The sequence below is a fragment of the Capsella rubella genome, unplaced genomic scaffold (genome assembly GCF_000375325.1).
Source record: "Capsella rubella cultivar Monte Gargano unplaced genomic scaffold, Caprub1_0 scaffold_14, whole genome shotgun sequence".
NCBI lineage: Eukaryota > Viridiplantae > Streptophyta > Magnoliopsida > Brassicales > Brassicaceae > Capsella > Capsella rubella.
This window is the reverse complement of record NW_006238910.1, coordinates 201,380-217,782: the sequence shown is the minus strand read 5'-3', so window position 1 is coordinate 217,782 and position 16,403 is coordinate 201,380. Positions and strand designations below refer to the sequence as shown.

Genomic DNA, 16,403 nt, shown 5'->3' with positions numbered 1-16,403 from the left:
ACATTGCGTTGAATAATTAAATGGTATGTCTAGTGTTATTTAGGGTTATAATATGTTAGAATACAAAGAATTTGATTGATTACAAGTGCTAGAGATGCATTAAGAGTGTTTCGAAGTGAGGAGAAAATATTGCTGAAATTTGGTCTGAAATGGTCTAACAACCCCCAAAAATTCCCTTGAAGATATCAAGGGGATCTCACCTAGTCTCTGCATGCATAGGATCAATTTGGAAAATGAATCATACTCTAGTATTGAACCTCAAAGGAGATTGAATCCTAACCTTAAGGAAGTTGTGAAAAAAAATTTCTTAAACTGTTGAATGCTGGGGTTATCTATCCTATCTCTAATAGTACTTGGGTATCCCCAGTACATTGCGTACCTAAGAAAGGAGGAATTACAGTGATAAAAAATGAAAAAGAAGAATTGATCCCCACTAGCACTATCACTGGCCATAGGATGTGCATTGATTACAGAAAACTGAATGCTGCATCTAGGAAAGATCATTTCCCTCTTCCTTTCATTGATCAAATGTTAGAACGATTAGTCAATCATCCCTACTACTGTTTTCTTGATGAGTATAGCGGATTTTTCCAAATCCCTATCCACCCAAATGATCAGGAAAAGACTACTTTAACTTGTCCCTATGGCACATTTGCCTACAGACGCATGCCTTTCGGTTTGTGTAATGCACCTGCAACATTTCAGAGGTGTATGTCTTTTATATTCTCGGATTTGATAGAGGAGATGGTGGAGGTATTCATGGATGATTTCTCCGTGTATGGCTCCTCCTTCTCCTTATGTTTGTTGAATCTCTGTAGGGTATTGGCAAGATGTGAGGAGACAAGCATAGTGCTCAACTGGGAGAAGTGCCACTTCATGGTGAACGAAGAGATAGTGTTGGGACACAAGGTATCAGAGAAGGGGATTGAGATTGATAAGGCAAAGATTAGGGTCATGGTACAGTTGCAGCCTCCCAAGTCAGTCAAGGATATAAGGAGTTTATTTGGGCATGCTGGGTTTTAAAGAAGATTCATCAAGGACTTATCAAAAATTGCAAGACCCCTTACAAGACTGCTGTGCAAGGAGGTCGAGTTTGTCGTTGATGAGAGCTGTCTGGAAGCTTTCAACAAGATCAAGGAAGCGTTAGTCTCAGCACCAATAGTCCAAGCTCCAGACTGAGATCATCCTTTTGAGATAATGTGTGATGCCTCAGATTATGCAGTAGGGGCTGTGTTGGGGCAGCAAATAGAGAAGAAACTACATGTCATCTACTATGCGAGTAGAACCCTTGATGAGACACAAGGGAGGTATGAAACAACAGAGAAAGAGCTCTTGGCTGTAGTCTTTGCGTTTGAGAAATTCAGAAGTTACTTTGTGGGATCAAAAGTGGTAGTCTACACAGACCATGCTGCGCTTATGCATATATACTCCAAGAAAGATACCAAACCGAGACTGCTGAGATGGATACTTCTACTACAGGAGTTTGATTTGGAGATTGTTGACAAGAAGGGGATAGAGAACGGCGTTGCTGATCACTTGTCCAGAATGAGAATATAAGATCCAATCCCTATTGATGGCTCTATGCCTGAAGAACATCTTATGGTTGATGAGATATGCAAGAAGATGCATCAAACAGGAATGGCTATGAAGGAGCTTCAATGTCTAGCAGTCAATTCATAGAGTATGCCCTGGTATGCGGATGTGGTGAACTACAAGGTCTGTGGACAGATTCCTGCAGACATGGATCCTTATAGGAAAAAGAAGTTTTTCAGAGATGTCAACCACTACTTCTGGGATGAACCTTACTTGTACAAAAGAGGTTCAGATGTGCTGTTTCAGAAATGCATAACAGAAGGAGAAGTGCAGGGAGAGCTTGAGCACTGTCATGGATCCGCATATAGAGGACACTTCACTACATTCAAGACAGTTCAGAAGGTTCGACAAGCAGGACTTTGGTGGCCAACGTTGTTCAAGGATACAAACACTTACATCACCAAGTGTGACGTTTGCCAGAGGATGGGTAACATCAACAGAAGGAATGAGATGGCTCATAACCCGATTTTGGAAGTGGAAATTTTTGATGTTTGGGGAATTGATTTCATGGGACCGTTCAACCCTCCATCAAACGGCAATATCTACATTCTGGTCGCAGTTGATTATGTCTCAAAATGGGTTAAAGCCATTGCAAGTCCTACTAACGATCACAAGGTTGGTCTGTAACTGTTCAAGAGCATCATCTTTCCCAGGTATGGAGTACCGAGAGCAGTGATCAGTGATGATGGTACACATTTCATCAACAAGGTTTTCGAAAGCATGTTGAAGAAGTATGGTGTGAAGCATAAAGTGTCTACAGCCTACCATCCCAGACATGTGGACAAGTTGAGGTCTCCAACAAGCAGATAAAAGGAATCTTGTCAAGAGTTGTTGAGGTAAGATTGGTCTACCAAGTTGGATGATACTCTATGGGCGTACAGAACAGCTTTCAAGACACCAATAGGAAGGACGCCTTTCCAGTTGGTGTATGGTAAATCATATCATTTCCCTGTGGAGATTGAGTATAAGGCACTTTGGGCTATCAAGCTTCTGAATTTGGACATTGATGCAGCCCAGGCAAAGAGAGTTCTTGACATCCATGAACTTGAGTAAATCAAACTTGATGCTTTTGAAAGTTCCAAAATCTACAAGGAGAGAACCAAAGCTTTCCATGACAAGAGGATTTTTGTTAAGGAGCTTAAGGCTGGAGATCACGTCTTGCTGTTCAATTCCAGACTTAAGTTGTTTCTGGAAAGCTCAAGTCTAGATGGTCTGGACCATTTGAAATCAAAGATGTTTTGCCATTCGGTGCGATCACTCTCCTGAACAACTCTCTTGAACAAGGATGGCAGCAAGTTCACTGTGAACGGTCAACGTGTCAAGCGTTACCTAGCTGATCAAGAGACACCAGAGGGGTCCTCCTTACCTCTAAAAGGGCATAAAAGTCAAGCTTAGTGACTTTAAACAAGCTCACTTGGGAGGAAGTCCCAAAGGTATCCTTGTACATACTGCTTAGGATTTTTTGTGTTTTTGATTTTTGTTTTTGGTTTTATGATGAACAGGATTACATGTTAAAGGAGTTTGAACATGCATATCAGAACGGTTAGACGGAGAGTGTGATGGCGGATGTGGAATCAATGATGATACAGAAAAAAAATGTTGGGGTTGCTACTTCAAGGGTATAAAAAAAAAAGAAAAAAGAAACCCACTCGATTCCCTCATCCACAACATCCATTTAATTCTTTTTCCTTTCTTTCATCTACACCCACACAATTTCACTCGACCACACAAACCCTATCCATCTTTCTCACTAACAAACACTCGATCTTGTCACTCCAGCTATCCATTTTCACTATCCCCATCACTCGTTTTTCTCCCCACTCGATCCTGTCACTCCAGCCACCGTCCCGTTTCTCACTTCACTCGACGAACTCCACTCGACCCACCGTCTCATTTCTCTCCTCACTCGACCGAGAAGCTCCACTCGACCAGTTGTTGCTCGATTCGTTCATCACTCGACTTCAACACTCTCTCTCCATCACTCGACTTGCCTTCACCGGATTCCCGTAGCAGTCACTCGACAAGAACCACTCGACCGTCGTCACCTCTTTTACTCGACGAAATCACCTCTCTTGACCCTTACTCGACTTGCTACTCCACTACATCCACACTCGTGACCGATTTCACTCGACTCACCTCCCTCGATCCGTCTAGTTTCACTCTCTCGAGGTAACCCGTCACTACTCACTCGACGCGGTTTCAATTCACCCTCCCTCGACTAGATTTCCTCGTAGCTGCTCCTTCGGGCCGTGCTTTCAATACCCGACCGGTGAAAAGCTCGAGCAAGACGTCTTGGTGGTATTCAGTCGAGTGCCCTTCGTTTTACCCGGCAAGGACCACTAGTCCACTCGATCAACTGCAAGTCTCTCACTCGACTCGCGTTCTCACCACTCGAAGAGCGCGTCTCCTTCACTTGACGGGCGCGTCCTTGCCTGATACTCACTCGACCTAAAAGAGTAAAACTCATAAATTTGCTAAGTGTTACTCCTCTTATTCATCTCTTTCACATTTGCTCATCTTCTTGGTATTTGGCACACTAACAAGCTAACATTTAGCTTTGAGTTCCAACTATTTCAGTGTCGCAATGTCAAGAGATTTGTTGCATGAAATGTATGAGAAGTATGGTTGTAAACCAACAGAGCGTGCATCTCCTCAGTCTATGTCCAAGGTTTATATGGAGAAAAAGAAAGCTGCATATCAGAGAGCGTCTGGTGTTGGTCCTTCTCAGGCAAGAAGCAGAGCAAATAAGTCTTTGGGTAAGAAACCAATGGAGCTGCAGGATGATGACAGTGATTATGAGCATGAAGAGCATCCACCTGTCCTAGCTCGCAAGTCAGTGCAGAAGAAAAAGGCAGAGAAGTGGTTAGCCCCAAGAGAGTATTACAAGCTATTTCAGCAGCATGAGTTTCAGGGCACGAGGTACCCTTGCCAGCAGACAATGGATGAGCTGGCTATCTCGAGTGATGTCGAGTATATGTTCGAGCATTGTCATCTCAGCACCCTCATGACTAGTCCGCGAAACGCATACAGAGAGGAGACAATTTAGTTCCTCTGTATGCTTGCCATACATCTTTATGAGTAGAGTCAGATGGAGGATTGGGATACATCACCTTCACTATCCATGATCACGAGTATGTCCTGACCATCAGAGAGCTGGAGGGTTTGTTTGGATTCCCTAATAGATTAGGGACTGGGCAAATGATTGATTTGGATGAATTGTTGGCCCTTTGGGAAACGATTGAGAATGAGAAGAAGTTTGCTTCATCTAGGACAAAGAGCAACCACATAAGAAGTCCAGTTATCCGCTACTTCCATCGATCAATTGCAAACGTGTTTTTCGCTAGAGAGACAACAGGGACACTGATCAACGGGGAGCTGGAGATGATTGATCTTGCGCTCAAGGATCTTTTAGAAGCTGAGCAGCTGCAGAACTCAAGGAGTAATGTGTATGGGAGGGTTGGTGACTGTTATTATAGAAGCTTGTAGCGTCCCGCTGAGTTCAGAGTCTATTGCACCGAGATTCATAGACATTCAAAATTTGAGGCAAGATCAATGGTTGCATTGGGAGAAACGCAACGGGTTGTATATGTATTACTTCACTCACCCAGTACTTGGTGACGCGAGATTTTTGCTTCCTTGTATTGCTTTCACTAGGATACTCGAACGAAGCAACATTGAGTTTACACCTCCCGCAGAGGCTCTCTACACAACAGATGGTGAGGAAGCGATGGACGTATCTGAGAAAGAGGATGATCAGATGCAAGAAGATTCAGATGAGTATAGACCAGAGAGGTACCACTTCAAGGACTACACAGCGCCCAGACAAGGCAAGAGTTTGGTAGAGGCTCACAAGCGTATCAGTACCCTACAGAAGTGGAACATGCTGCAGGACAAGGCCATAAGGTCTATGAAGTCGAAGATGAAGAGCTTCATGAGTAAGTTTAGCTGCGCCTCCACCACCACAGCATTCGCAGACACTACTCCGCGGGATGCTAGACCAGTTTAATGCCGCTTGTCCATGAGTGATGTCCCAGCACGCTACAGAACTCCTTCTCCATCACGTCATTCAGCATATGAGTATAGGGAGCAGAATTTTTCTTCTTCTCCTCTGAGACAGTCCTCCCCTGAGCTAAGGGCTAGCAAAAAGAAGGAGAAAAGGAAAAAGAAGAAGGCAGCGAGACGGAAGGCAAAAGCTAGTTCATCACACTTGCGAGACGAGAATCATGTTGAGGATCTGACCATGGATCAAGCCGAGGATCACATTGAGGACCTGACTGTTGATACAGGTGCGTATCACTTCCAAGACCTCACTGAGGATCCGGTCGAGCAGAACGTTGAGCAACCAGCAGAGGCTCCTCCTGTGTAGCCTGCACCAGGTGCTTATACAAGCGAGTCAATGATTCAATACCTGGACTGCTATTTTCAGTAAGGTACCACTCCACACCTTCATCTGTATATACCATTGCAATTTCATACTTTTGTTTGTTTGATTCTCAAACCAACTCTCAAATTTTTATTATACAAGGGACTGTGTAATTTAAGTTTGGGGGAGGGTTTGGGATGACATTTGATGTTGTGTTCTCTTTTCTTATTTCGAATTTTTAGCATATAATTTGCATTCATATATGTGCATTGAAAACCCCTAAAAATTTGAAAAATTTTCAGAACAAAATCTTTAAAAATAGAGTGATCATGTAGCCTGCATTTGCATATTAGGATTGAGTCTAGATTGTTTCATGTAGGACTGTTGCATTCGTGATATCTACTGTTTTTATTGGTTTTTAAGCATTGTTTATAAGTTAGTTACATGCATTTTCCATCATGTTTAGTGTGTTTAGGATTGCTTTTTGCATTAGTTGAGTCTTTTTAGGAACTTGGAGGTTCATTAAGGAGTTTGGAGCTTTTAAGGTCAAAAAGTAGCTTAATTGACGCATTTATAGCAATGGTGATGATGGAGGAACCATGTAATGAAGCAAGTGAATCAAAGAAGCAAAAATGGACCAAAGAAAAGAAAAAACAAGGAGGTGAAGTGTCGCGCCCGACCCGGTTGGTCGAGCACTCGGTCGTTCCCTTCAAAGATAGACACGAATGAAGATTTTTCCTTGAGATTTAGCTTCAGCGTCCTTCATCAAAGTTGTAGGAAATGGAATTAGCTTTCCAATGGTGGTGGTTTCAAGCCAATCCGAGCTGCGGTTCGTGAGTTATCGCTGTTTTACTGAACGCATATACATAAAGTACTACATCCGGTCGGGGTTAAGGATGACGATTTTGGAGCCTCAGACGCCCGACCGGTCCGATCGGACGACCGGTCGGGCGTGAACAGTGTTTTATTTTTGGTCAAACCGGGTTGACCCGGTTTACTGTGGGTTGACCCGGTTATCTCCCTTTTCCTCTATAAAAACCCCCTAAACCTAATTATGGGGGATATAAGCTATGTTTAAGGTTCTTCTTTGGATTTTGTATTGAATATTTAAGTTTTAATTCAAGTATTTTTTGTTTATCGTTTAATCTACTCTCTTACTTAATGATTTCACAAAGAACATCTCATTTATATTGTGTAATCATCATGATTAGTGAGTAGTCTTTTAGAGTTCTTGGGTTTTGGTAGATTCGGATGATTTAGGAGTTAGGTTATGGAGTTTAGGATTAGATTTTTTAAGATTCTTGCTTATTGGTTGCTAATAAGGCTAAATCATTATTGATTATGTTGATTTAGAGCTTAGGAATTTTACGCCCGGAAGGTGTTCGATGAAATTCCCGAACCAAAACTTTTAAGTGCTTTTCATTCCTAGCCTTTGGAAATTGTTGACTAGGGTGATTAGTGGTTAGATAGACTTGTTTATAATGCTTATTGATCATTTGATTGCCTTTGAAAGAAGTTGATAATTGATTGATTAGTAAAGGGATTAATCTAATAGAAATGTGTTAGTCTTGGTTAGTGTTCTATGGCCTAAGGATCATTCTTTGTTAGAAGTTGTTGGAGCCTCCATAACCCATCTCTTTGTCATTCTAGTCAATTGCCTTAACCCGAGAATTCGTCTTTTAATTATTTCATTAGTAATTGTCTTTTCCCGCTTTGTTTCAATTCCAATCTTGTTAGTCTTTTGATTATTGCTTTCTTGTATCTTGTTTTGCATTGTTTGATTTAAATTGCATTGTTAGTTACATTTAGAAATGAAAACCGTTCTCTTGTTAAGCTTAGATTAAGCAAATTTGTGTATTCTTGGTGTGTTAATTAGTTGCTCCTTGAGGTTCGATAATTTAATTGATCGGGTAAAATAGCTACATCAATTAGCATAGAGGGCGATGATGATTTACACCTTGTTGACTTGCTATGATTCACTAGTTGAGATCAATGCCCTGGTTGTTAGCTCTTTGATGCATGATGACTGAACTTGAAGTAAGCCCGAAACAAATCTTGACTTGTTGAAACATGTTGTAATATGATCTCATTCCTTACCTTATAAGAACTTAATCTTTACTTGCAAATATCTGGTTGTGTTTTTCTTGCATACTCATGATCACCATATACATATTTGGATCATCTTCCTCCTTTCACCACTCTTGTTGATCCAAGTAGCTGATCTTTCTTTTGATCAGTTTGCCATACCCACAGCCTATCATTTTCTTTCAAGCCAGTTGATAATTTTTGAGTGGTAGGTCTTTTACTGGATTATGCTTGGGGAGAACGTATTAGGTATGAGCCGACACGATTAAAATCTTGAGTAGTTCTGATTGTCACTTTCAAATCAGATAGGACTAGGTCGGGATTCTTACTTGGATTTGGATTGGAATGATTGTGGAAAGAAAGAAGAGAAACAGAAAATAAAAAGGTTGTGCCCTTAGGAGGAGAATGTTTTTAAAGAATTTTATACTCTAGTGATTGATTTTTGTGGGGATAGCATGATATACAGAGAATAGTTCTGGGATGTAAAGAAAGAGAAAAAGTTTTGATGTCTTATAATGTAAGAAGAAAACAGAATCATAGTAAGGAAGAAACCCCCTATCCATTAGTATTGATAAGAAACTTCTCCTAAGGCAAAAAGAAAAAAATGGGATTGATGTTGAAGGGTAGACATAGGAATCATTCGGGTTTAGATGATTAGGAGCTAGCACTTGGGAACAATTGGGTAGTCAAGGTTTTATTCCTGTATGCATTTGTAGGTCCTCACCTTTAGCATTCTCCCTAAAGCTCAATCCATTCATTGAGAGATCCTTGTCTTGAAATTGTTTAAACCCTCTTGATTCTCAAAACCTCTTTCTGCCTTGCCAAGTGAGTTTGTTAAGCCTTTCACAACCAAATTCATATTCTTGAGTAATCAATGTTAAAAGGAATGAATGATTTGAATGCATGTGTAGATCAAGGGATAAAATCAGTTTCGGATTTGATGAGTTTGTCTAAAGTCTTTAAGTAAAGTTCTCTCAGCATGCATCAAAAACTTAGCAACCAGGACATTGATTTTAACTGCTCTATATTGCAAGTTACATGTTCTAAGACCCCATTTTCAAACCCCTCTTCCACATGGTTTCTTTTTGCTTTGCTTGAGGACAAGCAAAGACTAAGTTTGGGGGAGTTGATAAGTCAGTATTTCATCACTTTTTGAGCATGAAATGTCTGAACCAACTAGTGCTAGAGATTTACATGCTTAGCCCCAGAGATTGGTTGTCTAAGATGTTTATTGACATTAATGAGCTGTTTCTTTATGCCTGTTTACTACATGTTTCATCAATGAGAATTGAGATTAGGAAGTGTTGTAAACTTGATAGTTTCTACCAAGAGATTGGATTGACTAGTATTAGAAGTTCATTGTCTAAGGATTAGTATGTTTGCAGTTTGATAAACACTTGAAGTAGATTAGCATACTCCACCTACATCAATAACCTCATCCTCAGGATCTTCTATCCATTTGTGCTTTCTGTTTAATTCTCTCGTTATTTACTTGTTCTGCTTTGTTTTCTTACCAGGATCAATAATCGTTACGTTTTAGCTTATGCATGGTAGTCTATGTTTTACAGCCTTACATTTATCGCATGTTTAACATGTTCGCTTAGGATCACTGAAAACCAAAAGTCATTTACACTTGCTTGACTTAAACATTTCTGATATATCTTGATTGCTAGCATCACACCTGATTGGATTGATACCTATTGTACTGCAATGACATGATAGTACTCTAGGGTAATTGATAGTAAAATCCTAGTATCAATTTGGCGCCGCTGCCATTTGGGTGTTTGTTTGCTACATTTGAGATTTCAGACTTGCTAAGATCAAGTTTTTATTCAACATTCACTACAGTTACTCACTCTGTTCTTTCTGTTTGTCTATTGATTCAGGTACTACTCTTGCTCAACTGCTCCTACTCGACCGACACACTCAACCGTCTCGCGAGCTAAGTTGATTTGAGTTGTATGCACACACGGTCGCAAGGCACAGAGAACTTGCTCCAGCCCTCTGACCATATTGATCGCTTGGTACCTGCATCAAGACAGCAACGCAACAGAGTTACACAACAACCAGTTGAGATGGAAAACCATGAACAACCACCTCCTCCACGGGCACCTACACGAATTGGAGCTGGTGATGCTCCACGCAACCATACCCATCGTCAGGGTATTGTGCCTCCAGCCGTGCAGAACAACAACTTTGAGATCAAGAGTGGTCTGATCTCCATGGTCCAGCAGAATAAATTTCATGGTCTGCCTATGGAAGACCCCCTGGATCACCTCGATGAGTTTGATCGTCTCTACAGTCTCACCAAGATCAATGGGGTCAGTGAGGACGGTTTCAAGTTACGTCTCTTTCCATTCTCTCTGGGTGACAAAGCTCATCAATGGGAGAAAACTCTTCCTCCAGGATCTATCACATCCTGGGATCAATGCAAGCAGTCGTTTCTTGCCAAGTTTTTCTCCAACTCCAGAACTGCACGTCTGCGCAACGAGATCTCTGGGTTCACTCAGAAGAATGGAGAAACGCTTTGTGAAGCATGGGAGCGCTTCAAAAGTTATCAGTCTCAGTGCCCCCACCATGGCTTTACCAAGGAGTCTCTCCTCAGTACCCTTTACCGAGGTGTTCTCCCAAAGATCCGGATGTTACTTGACACTGCTAGCAATGGCAACTTTCTGAACAAGGACGTCAATGATGGTTGGGAGCTTGTTGAGAACCTATCCCAGTCCGATGGCAATTACAATGAAGACTACGATAGAACCATCAGGATAAGCACAGATCTTGATGAGAAGTACAAGAAGGAGATGAAAGCTGTGAATGATAAGCTGGACAAACTCTTGATGAGCCAGCAGAGGAACATTCATTTCGTCTCTGAAGACGATCCTTACCAGATTCTGGATGGGAAGGGCGAACAATCTGAGGAAATAAGTTATGTCCAGAATCAAGGTGGATACAACAAGGGATACAACCCCTATAAGCAGAATCCCAATCTGTCTTATAGGAGCACCAATGTTGCAAATCCCCAGGATCAGGTTTATCCACCTCCATAGCAGCAGCAGCAAGGGCAGAACAAACCATTTGTGCCCTATAACCAAGGTTATGTGCCCAAACAACAATTTCAGCAAGGTTACCAACCTTCAGCAGGACCACTACCAGGATTCCAACCTCAACACGCTCCGCCTCCTCAGGCACCAGATCATGACATGAAAAACATGCTGCAACAGTTATTACAAGGACAGACAAGTGGATCTATAGAGTCTGCTAAGAAGTTTGCAGAGATGAATAATAAGATGGACTGCACATACAATGCTCTCAATCTCAAGATTGAAGCTTTGACCTCTAGAATTCTTCACCTGGAAAGCAAGAATGCATCTACTTCTTCAGGACAACTCCCAGGGAAAGCCATGCACAACCCAAAAGAGTTTGCAACAGCCCATGCCATCACCTTAAGAGAGTTACCTATTACAAAAACTTCTATGGATATCACTGCGGACAGTGAGGATCTATATGGGGAGGATTTTTCTCCAAATGAAGATTCCACACAACAAATCAAAGTCGATCATGATCCACCTGCCATGGTAAAACATGATATTCCAAAGAGTAGGAAACCACGTTACATTCCTCCACCCTACACGCCTCCATTACCATTCCCTGAAAGATTCAAGGAAAAAATAATGGAGAAGTATAAAGGACTGCTCGACACACTCGAAGGGACTGAACTAACAAAAGCTTTGGTAGATGCTCATGCAAAGATTCCGTCTTACAATAAAATCCTGAAAGAGGTCCTATTGGGGAGGATTCAAGAGAAGAAGGAAATAACTAAAGATGCTGAGGAGAAAGCTGAGGAAGATGAGAGAGTAAAATCACTTAACCATGAGTGTTGTGCCATTGTACATAAAGAGGTTATCCCAAAGAAGCTAGAAGATCCTGGTTCATTTACTTTGCCTTGCACAATAGGTCCACTATCTTTCAGTAGGTCTCTCTGTGACCTAGGAGCGTCAGTTAGTCTCATGCCTCTCTCTGTGGCTAGAAGGTTAGGTTTTACACAATACAAAACGTGCAACATATCCCTCATCTTGGCAGACAGAACGGTTAGGGTTCCATATGGCTTGTTGGAAGATCTCCCAGTAAAGATTGGTGAAGTAGAAGTACCAACAGACTTCATTGTTTTGGAGATGGATGATGAGCCTCAAGATCCACTCATCCTAGGAAGACCATTCTTAGCTACAGCAGGAGCAATCATTGATGTCGGGAAAGGGATGATTGATCTTAATCCGGGTAAAGACTTCAAGATGAAGTTTGATATCAAGGACATCTTGAGTACGCCAACAGTTGATGGGCACACTTTCTCCACTGAAGATGAGTCAACTAAGCAAATACTCAAGCAAGGTGTAAAAGAATCTATGGATCCCTCATCGGATGGTTGTTTAGAACTTCGAATGATCAAAGTTTTGAAAGATTTAGTGAAAAGGTTAATAGCTATGGTCAAGAAAATGGGTGGGCAAATCAAGAAACTCAAAAGAAAAATCAATGGTCCTTGTCCAAGGAGACAGAGTGTGAGTGTAAAGATGAGCAGCAGATCCTGTGATATTGACCTAGGAAAAAGAGGAGGAATGAAATCTCTGAGAATAGAGGGTGCTTCAACACCTCTCTATGAGCCTCCTTAAGCCTAAAAGGCATAAACAGTCAAGCTTAGTGACTTTAAACAAGCTCACTTGGGAGGAAGTCCCAAAGGTATCCCTGTAAATACTGCTTAAGATTTCTTGTTATTTTGATTTTTGTTTTTGGTTTTATGTTGGTCAGGACGTCAGACATGTTCATATATGTTCGTCCATGAGTGATGTACTAGCACGCAATAGAACTTCTTCTCCTCTGAGACAGTCCTCCCCTGAGCTTAGGGCTAGCAAAAAGAAGGAGAAAAGGAAAAAGAAGAAGGCAGCGAGACGGAAGGCAAAAGCCAGTTCATCACACTTGTCAGAGGAGCATCATGTTGAGGATCTGACCATGGATCAAGCTGAGGATCACATTGAGGACCTGACTGTTGATCCAGGTGCGTATCATTTCCAAGACCTCACTGCGGATCCTGTCGAGGAGAACGTTGAGCAACCAGCAGAGGCTCCTCCTGTCCCGCCTGCACCAGGTGCTTATACAAGCGAGTCCATGACTCAATACCTGGATTGCTATTTTCAGTAAGGTACCACTCCAAAACTTCATCTGTATATACCATTGCATTTTCATACTTTTGTTTGTTTGATTCTCAAACCAACTCTCAAATTTTTATTACACAAGGGACTGTGTAATTTAAGTTTGGGGGAGGGTTTGGGATGACTTTTGATGTTGTGTTTTCTTTTCTTATTTTGAATTTTTAGCATATAATTTGCATTCATATATGTGCATTGAAAACCCCTAAATATTTGAAAAATTTTCAGAAAAAAATCTTTAAAAAGAGAGTGATCATGTAGCTTGCATTCGCATACTAGGATTGAGTCTAGATTGTTTCATGTAGGACTGTTGCATTAGCATAGGGGCGATGATGATTTACACCTTGTTGATTTGCTATGATTCACTAGTTGAGATCAATGCCCTGGTTGTTAGCTTTTTGATGTATGATGATTGAACTTGAAGTAAGTCTGAATTAAACTTGGAATTCATGAAGAGCATTCTTGAACTCGATTGAAACATGTTGTGATATGATCTCATTCCTTACCTTATAAGAACTTAATCTTGACTTGCAAATATCTGGTTGTGTTTTGCTTGCATGCTCATGGTCACCATATACATATTTGGATCATCTTCCTCCTTTCACCACTCTTGTTGATCCAAGTAGCTGATCTTTCTTTTGATCAGTTTACCACACCCACAGCTTATCCTTTTCTTTCAAGCCAATTGATAATTTTTGAGTGGTAGGTCTTTTACCGGATTATGCTTGGGGAGAACGTGTTAGGTATGAGCCGACAGGATTAAAATCTTGAGTAGTTCTGATTTTCACTTTCAAATCAGATAGGACTAGGTCGGGATTCTTACTTGGGTTTGGGATTGGAATGATTGTGGAAAGAAAGAAGATAAACAGAAAAAGTTGTGTCCTTAGGAGGAGAATGTTTTCTAGAAGTTTATACTCTAGTGATTGATTTTTGTGGGGTTAGCATGATATACAGAGAATGGTTCTGGGATGTTAAGAAAGAGAAAAAATTTTAATATCTTATAACGTAAGAAGAAAACAGAACCATAGTTAAGAAGAAATTCCCTATCCACTAGTATTGATAAGAAACTTCTCCTAAGGCAAAAAGAAAAAATGGGATTGATGTTGAAGGGTAGACATAGGGATCATCCGGGTTTAGATGATTAGGAGTAAGCACTTGTGAACCATTGGGTAGTCAAGGTTTTATTCCTGTATGCATTTGTTGGTCCTTACCTTTAGCATTCTCCCTAAAACTCAATCCATTCATTGAGAGATCCTTGTCCTGAAATTGTTTAAACCCTCATGATTCTCAAAACCTTTTTATGCCTAGCCAAGTGAGTTTGTTAAGCCTCGCACAACCAGATTCATATACTTGAGTAATGAATGTTAAAAGGAATGAATGATTTGAATGCATGTGTAGATCAAGGGATAGAATCAGTTTCGGATTTGATGAGTTTGTCTAAAGTCGTTAAGTAAAGTTCTCTCAGCATACATCAAAGACTTAGCAACCAGGACATTGATTTTAACTGCTATATCTTGCAAGTTACAGGTTCTGAGACCCCATTTTCAAACCTCTCTTCCACTTTGTTTCTTTTTGCTTTGCTTGAGGGCAAGCAAAGACTAAGTTTGGGGGAGTTGATGAGTCTGTATTTCATCTATTTTTGAGCATGCATTCGTCATCTTTTCAGCATCATTCACTTGTTGATTCGCATCATATTGATCCCTTTCTGCATGTTTTACATACTTAGGTAGATTTTATGCATATCATGCATATCTTGCATACATTGTGCATATTTGGAGTGTTTCAGGTACTTAGGAGACATGCAGAGCGAAGCAGAGGAATAAGCGTTACTCGACTTGCACACGATCGAGTGAGACGATCGAGTGAGAAGCAAGGATGCGTTGCAGGAACATACTTCACTCGATTGACACGACCGAGTAGGATGATCGAGTAGGCTGCAGAGATACATTGCAATTACAAAGATGATCGAGTGAGCAGCAGACGTATACGATCGAGTAGCTGATCGAGCAGAAGGGAAGCGAAGCAGAACAACCTGTCACTCGATGCAGTCACTCGAGTGACATGAACGAGCAAAGCAAAGAAGTAGCTGATGGTTTCACATGTCACTCGACATGTTCACTCGAGGGACACGGTCGAGTACGATATGATACAGAGAAGAAATTAAGTGTTACCCGACACGCTCACTCGACCGACAGGACCATTACAACTTTTAAACCGCTTTTACGTTGTCGTTTTATGTTTTAAGGTTTTCCCAAACATTGTTATAAATAGGTCTCATTTGGATTGCCGAAGGGATCGAGTTTTTACATTAGGTTTTTGTTGTTAGCCACCAAACGATCTTGAGAATTGTAATTTAGTTTTCTTTGAAGTTATTGATATTTTGCAATCAGTTCTTGATTCATTGTTGTTAATCTTCCCGTCATCTTTATTATTATGCATGTTTTGAACGATTCGTGTTTCATGATGTTTAACATGATTTCTGCGTCTGAGTAGTGTTAGGGTTCTTGAGGATGGGATAGATTAGGTGGAGGATGTTAGTTTGCTAGAGTGTTTATGTTAGATTCGTTTTGTTTCCCTTCTGGACTAGAGTTTTATTAGCTAGTTCTTCTCTGATCAATTGGAACTGGGTCATAGACATTTCATACCCGAAAGGTATATGATGAAATGTCTGAACTAACTAGTGCCAGAGATTTACACGCTTAGCCCAAGAGATTGGTTGTCTAAGATGTTTATTGACATGAATGAGCTGTTTCCTTATGCCTGTTTACTACATGTTTCATCAATGAGAATTGAGATTAGGAAGTGTTGTAAACTAGATAGTTTCTGCCAAGAGATTGGATTGACTAGTATTAGAAGTTCATTGTCTAGGGATGTAGAATGTTTGCAGTTTGATAAACACTCGAAGTAGATTAGCATACTCCACCTACATCAATAACCTCATCCTCGGGATCTTCTATCCATTTGTGCTTTCTGTTTAATTTTCTTGTTATTTACTTGTTCTGCTTTGTTTTCTTACCAAGTATCAATAATCGTTACGTTTTAGCTTATGCATGGTAGTCTATGTTTTACAGCCTTACATTTATCGCATGTTTAACATGTTCGCTTAGGATCACTGAAAACCAAAAGTCATTTACACTTGCTTGACTTAAACATTTCTGATACAT

The 16,403-nt window shown here is 40.8% G+C and overlaps 1 protein-coding gene and 1 non-coding gene across 2 annotated transcripts; one reads left to right on the top strand and one right to left on the bottom strand.

The window, feature by feature from the left end:
• Positions 1 to 10,296: 10,296 nt before the first annotated feature.
• On the top strand, positions 10,297 to 12,705 carry LOC111829357. The gene is made up of 2 exons (XM_023778295.1): positions 10,297 to 11,070; positions 11,161 to 12,705. The coding sequence occupies exons 1-2, from the start codon at positions 10,297 to 10,299 to the stop codon at positions 12,703 to 12,705; spliced, it is 2,319 nt and encodes a 772-aa protein (XP_023634063.1).
• Positions 10,522 to 10,625, bottom strand: LOC111829371. Its single transcript, XR_002832850.1, has one exon. It is a non-coding gene; the product is annotated as a small nucleolar RNA R71 (small nucleolar RNA).
• Positions 12,706 to 16,403: the final 3,698 nt, after the last annotated feature.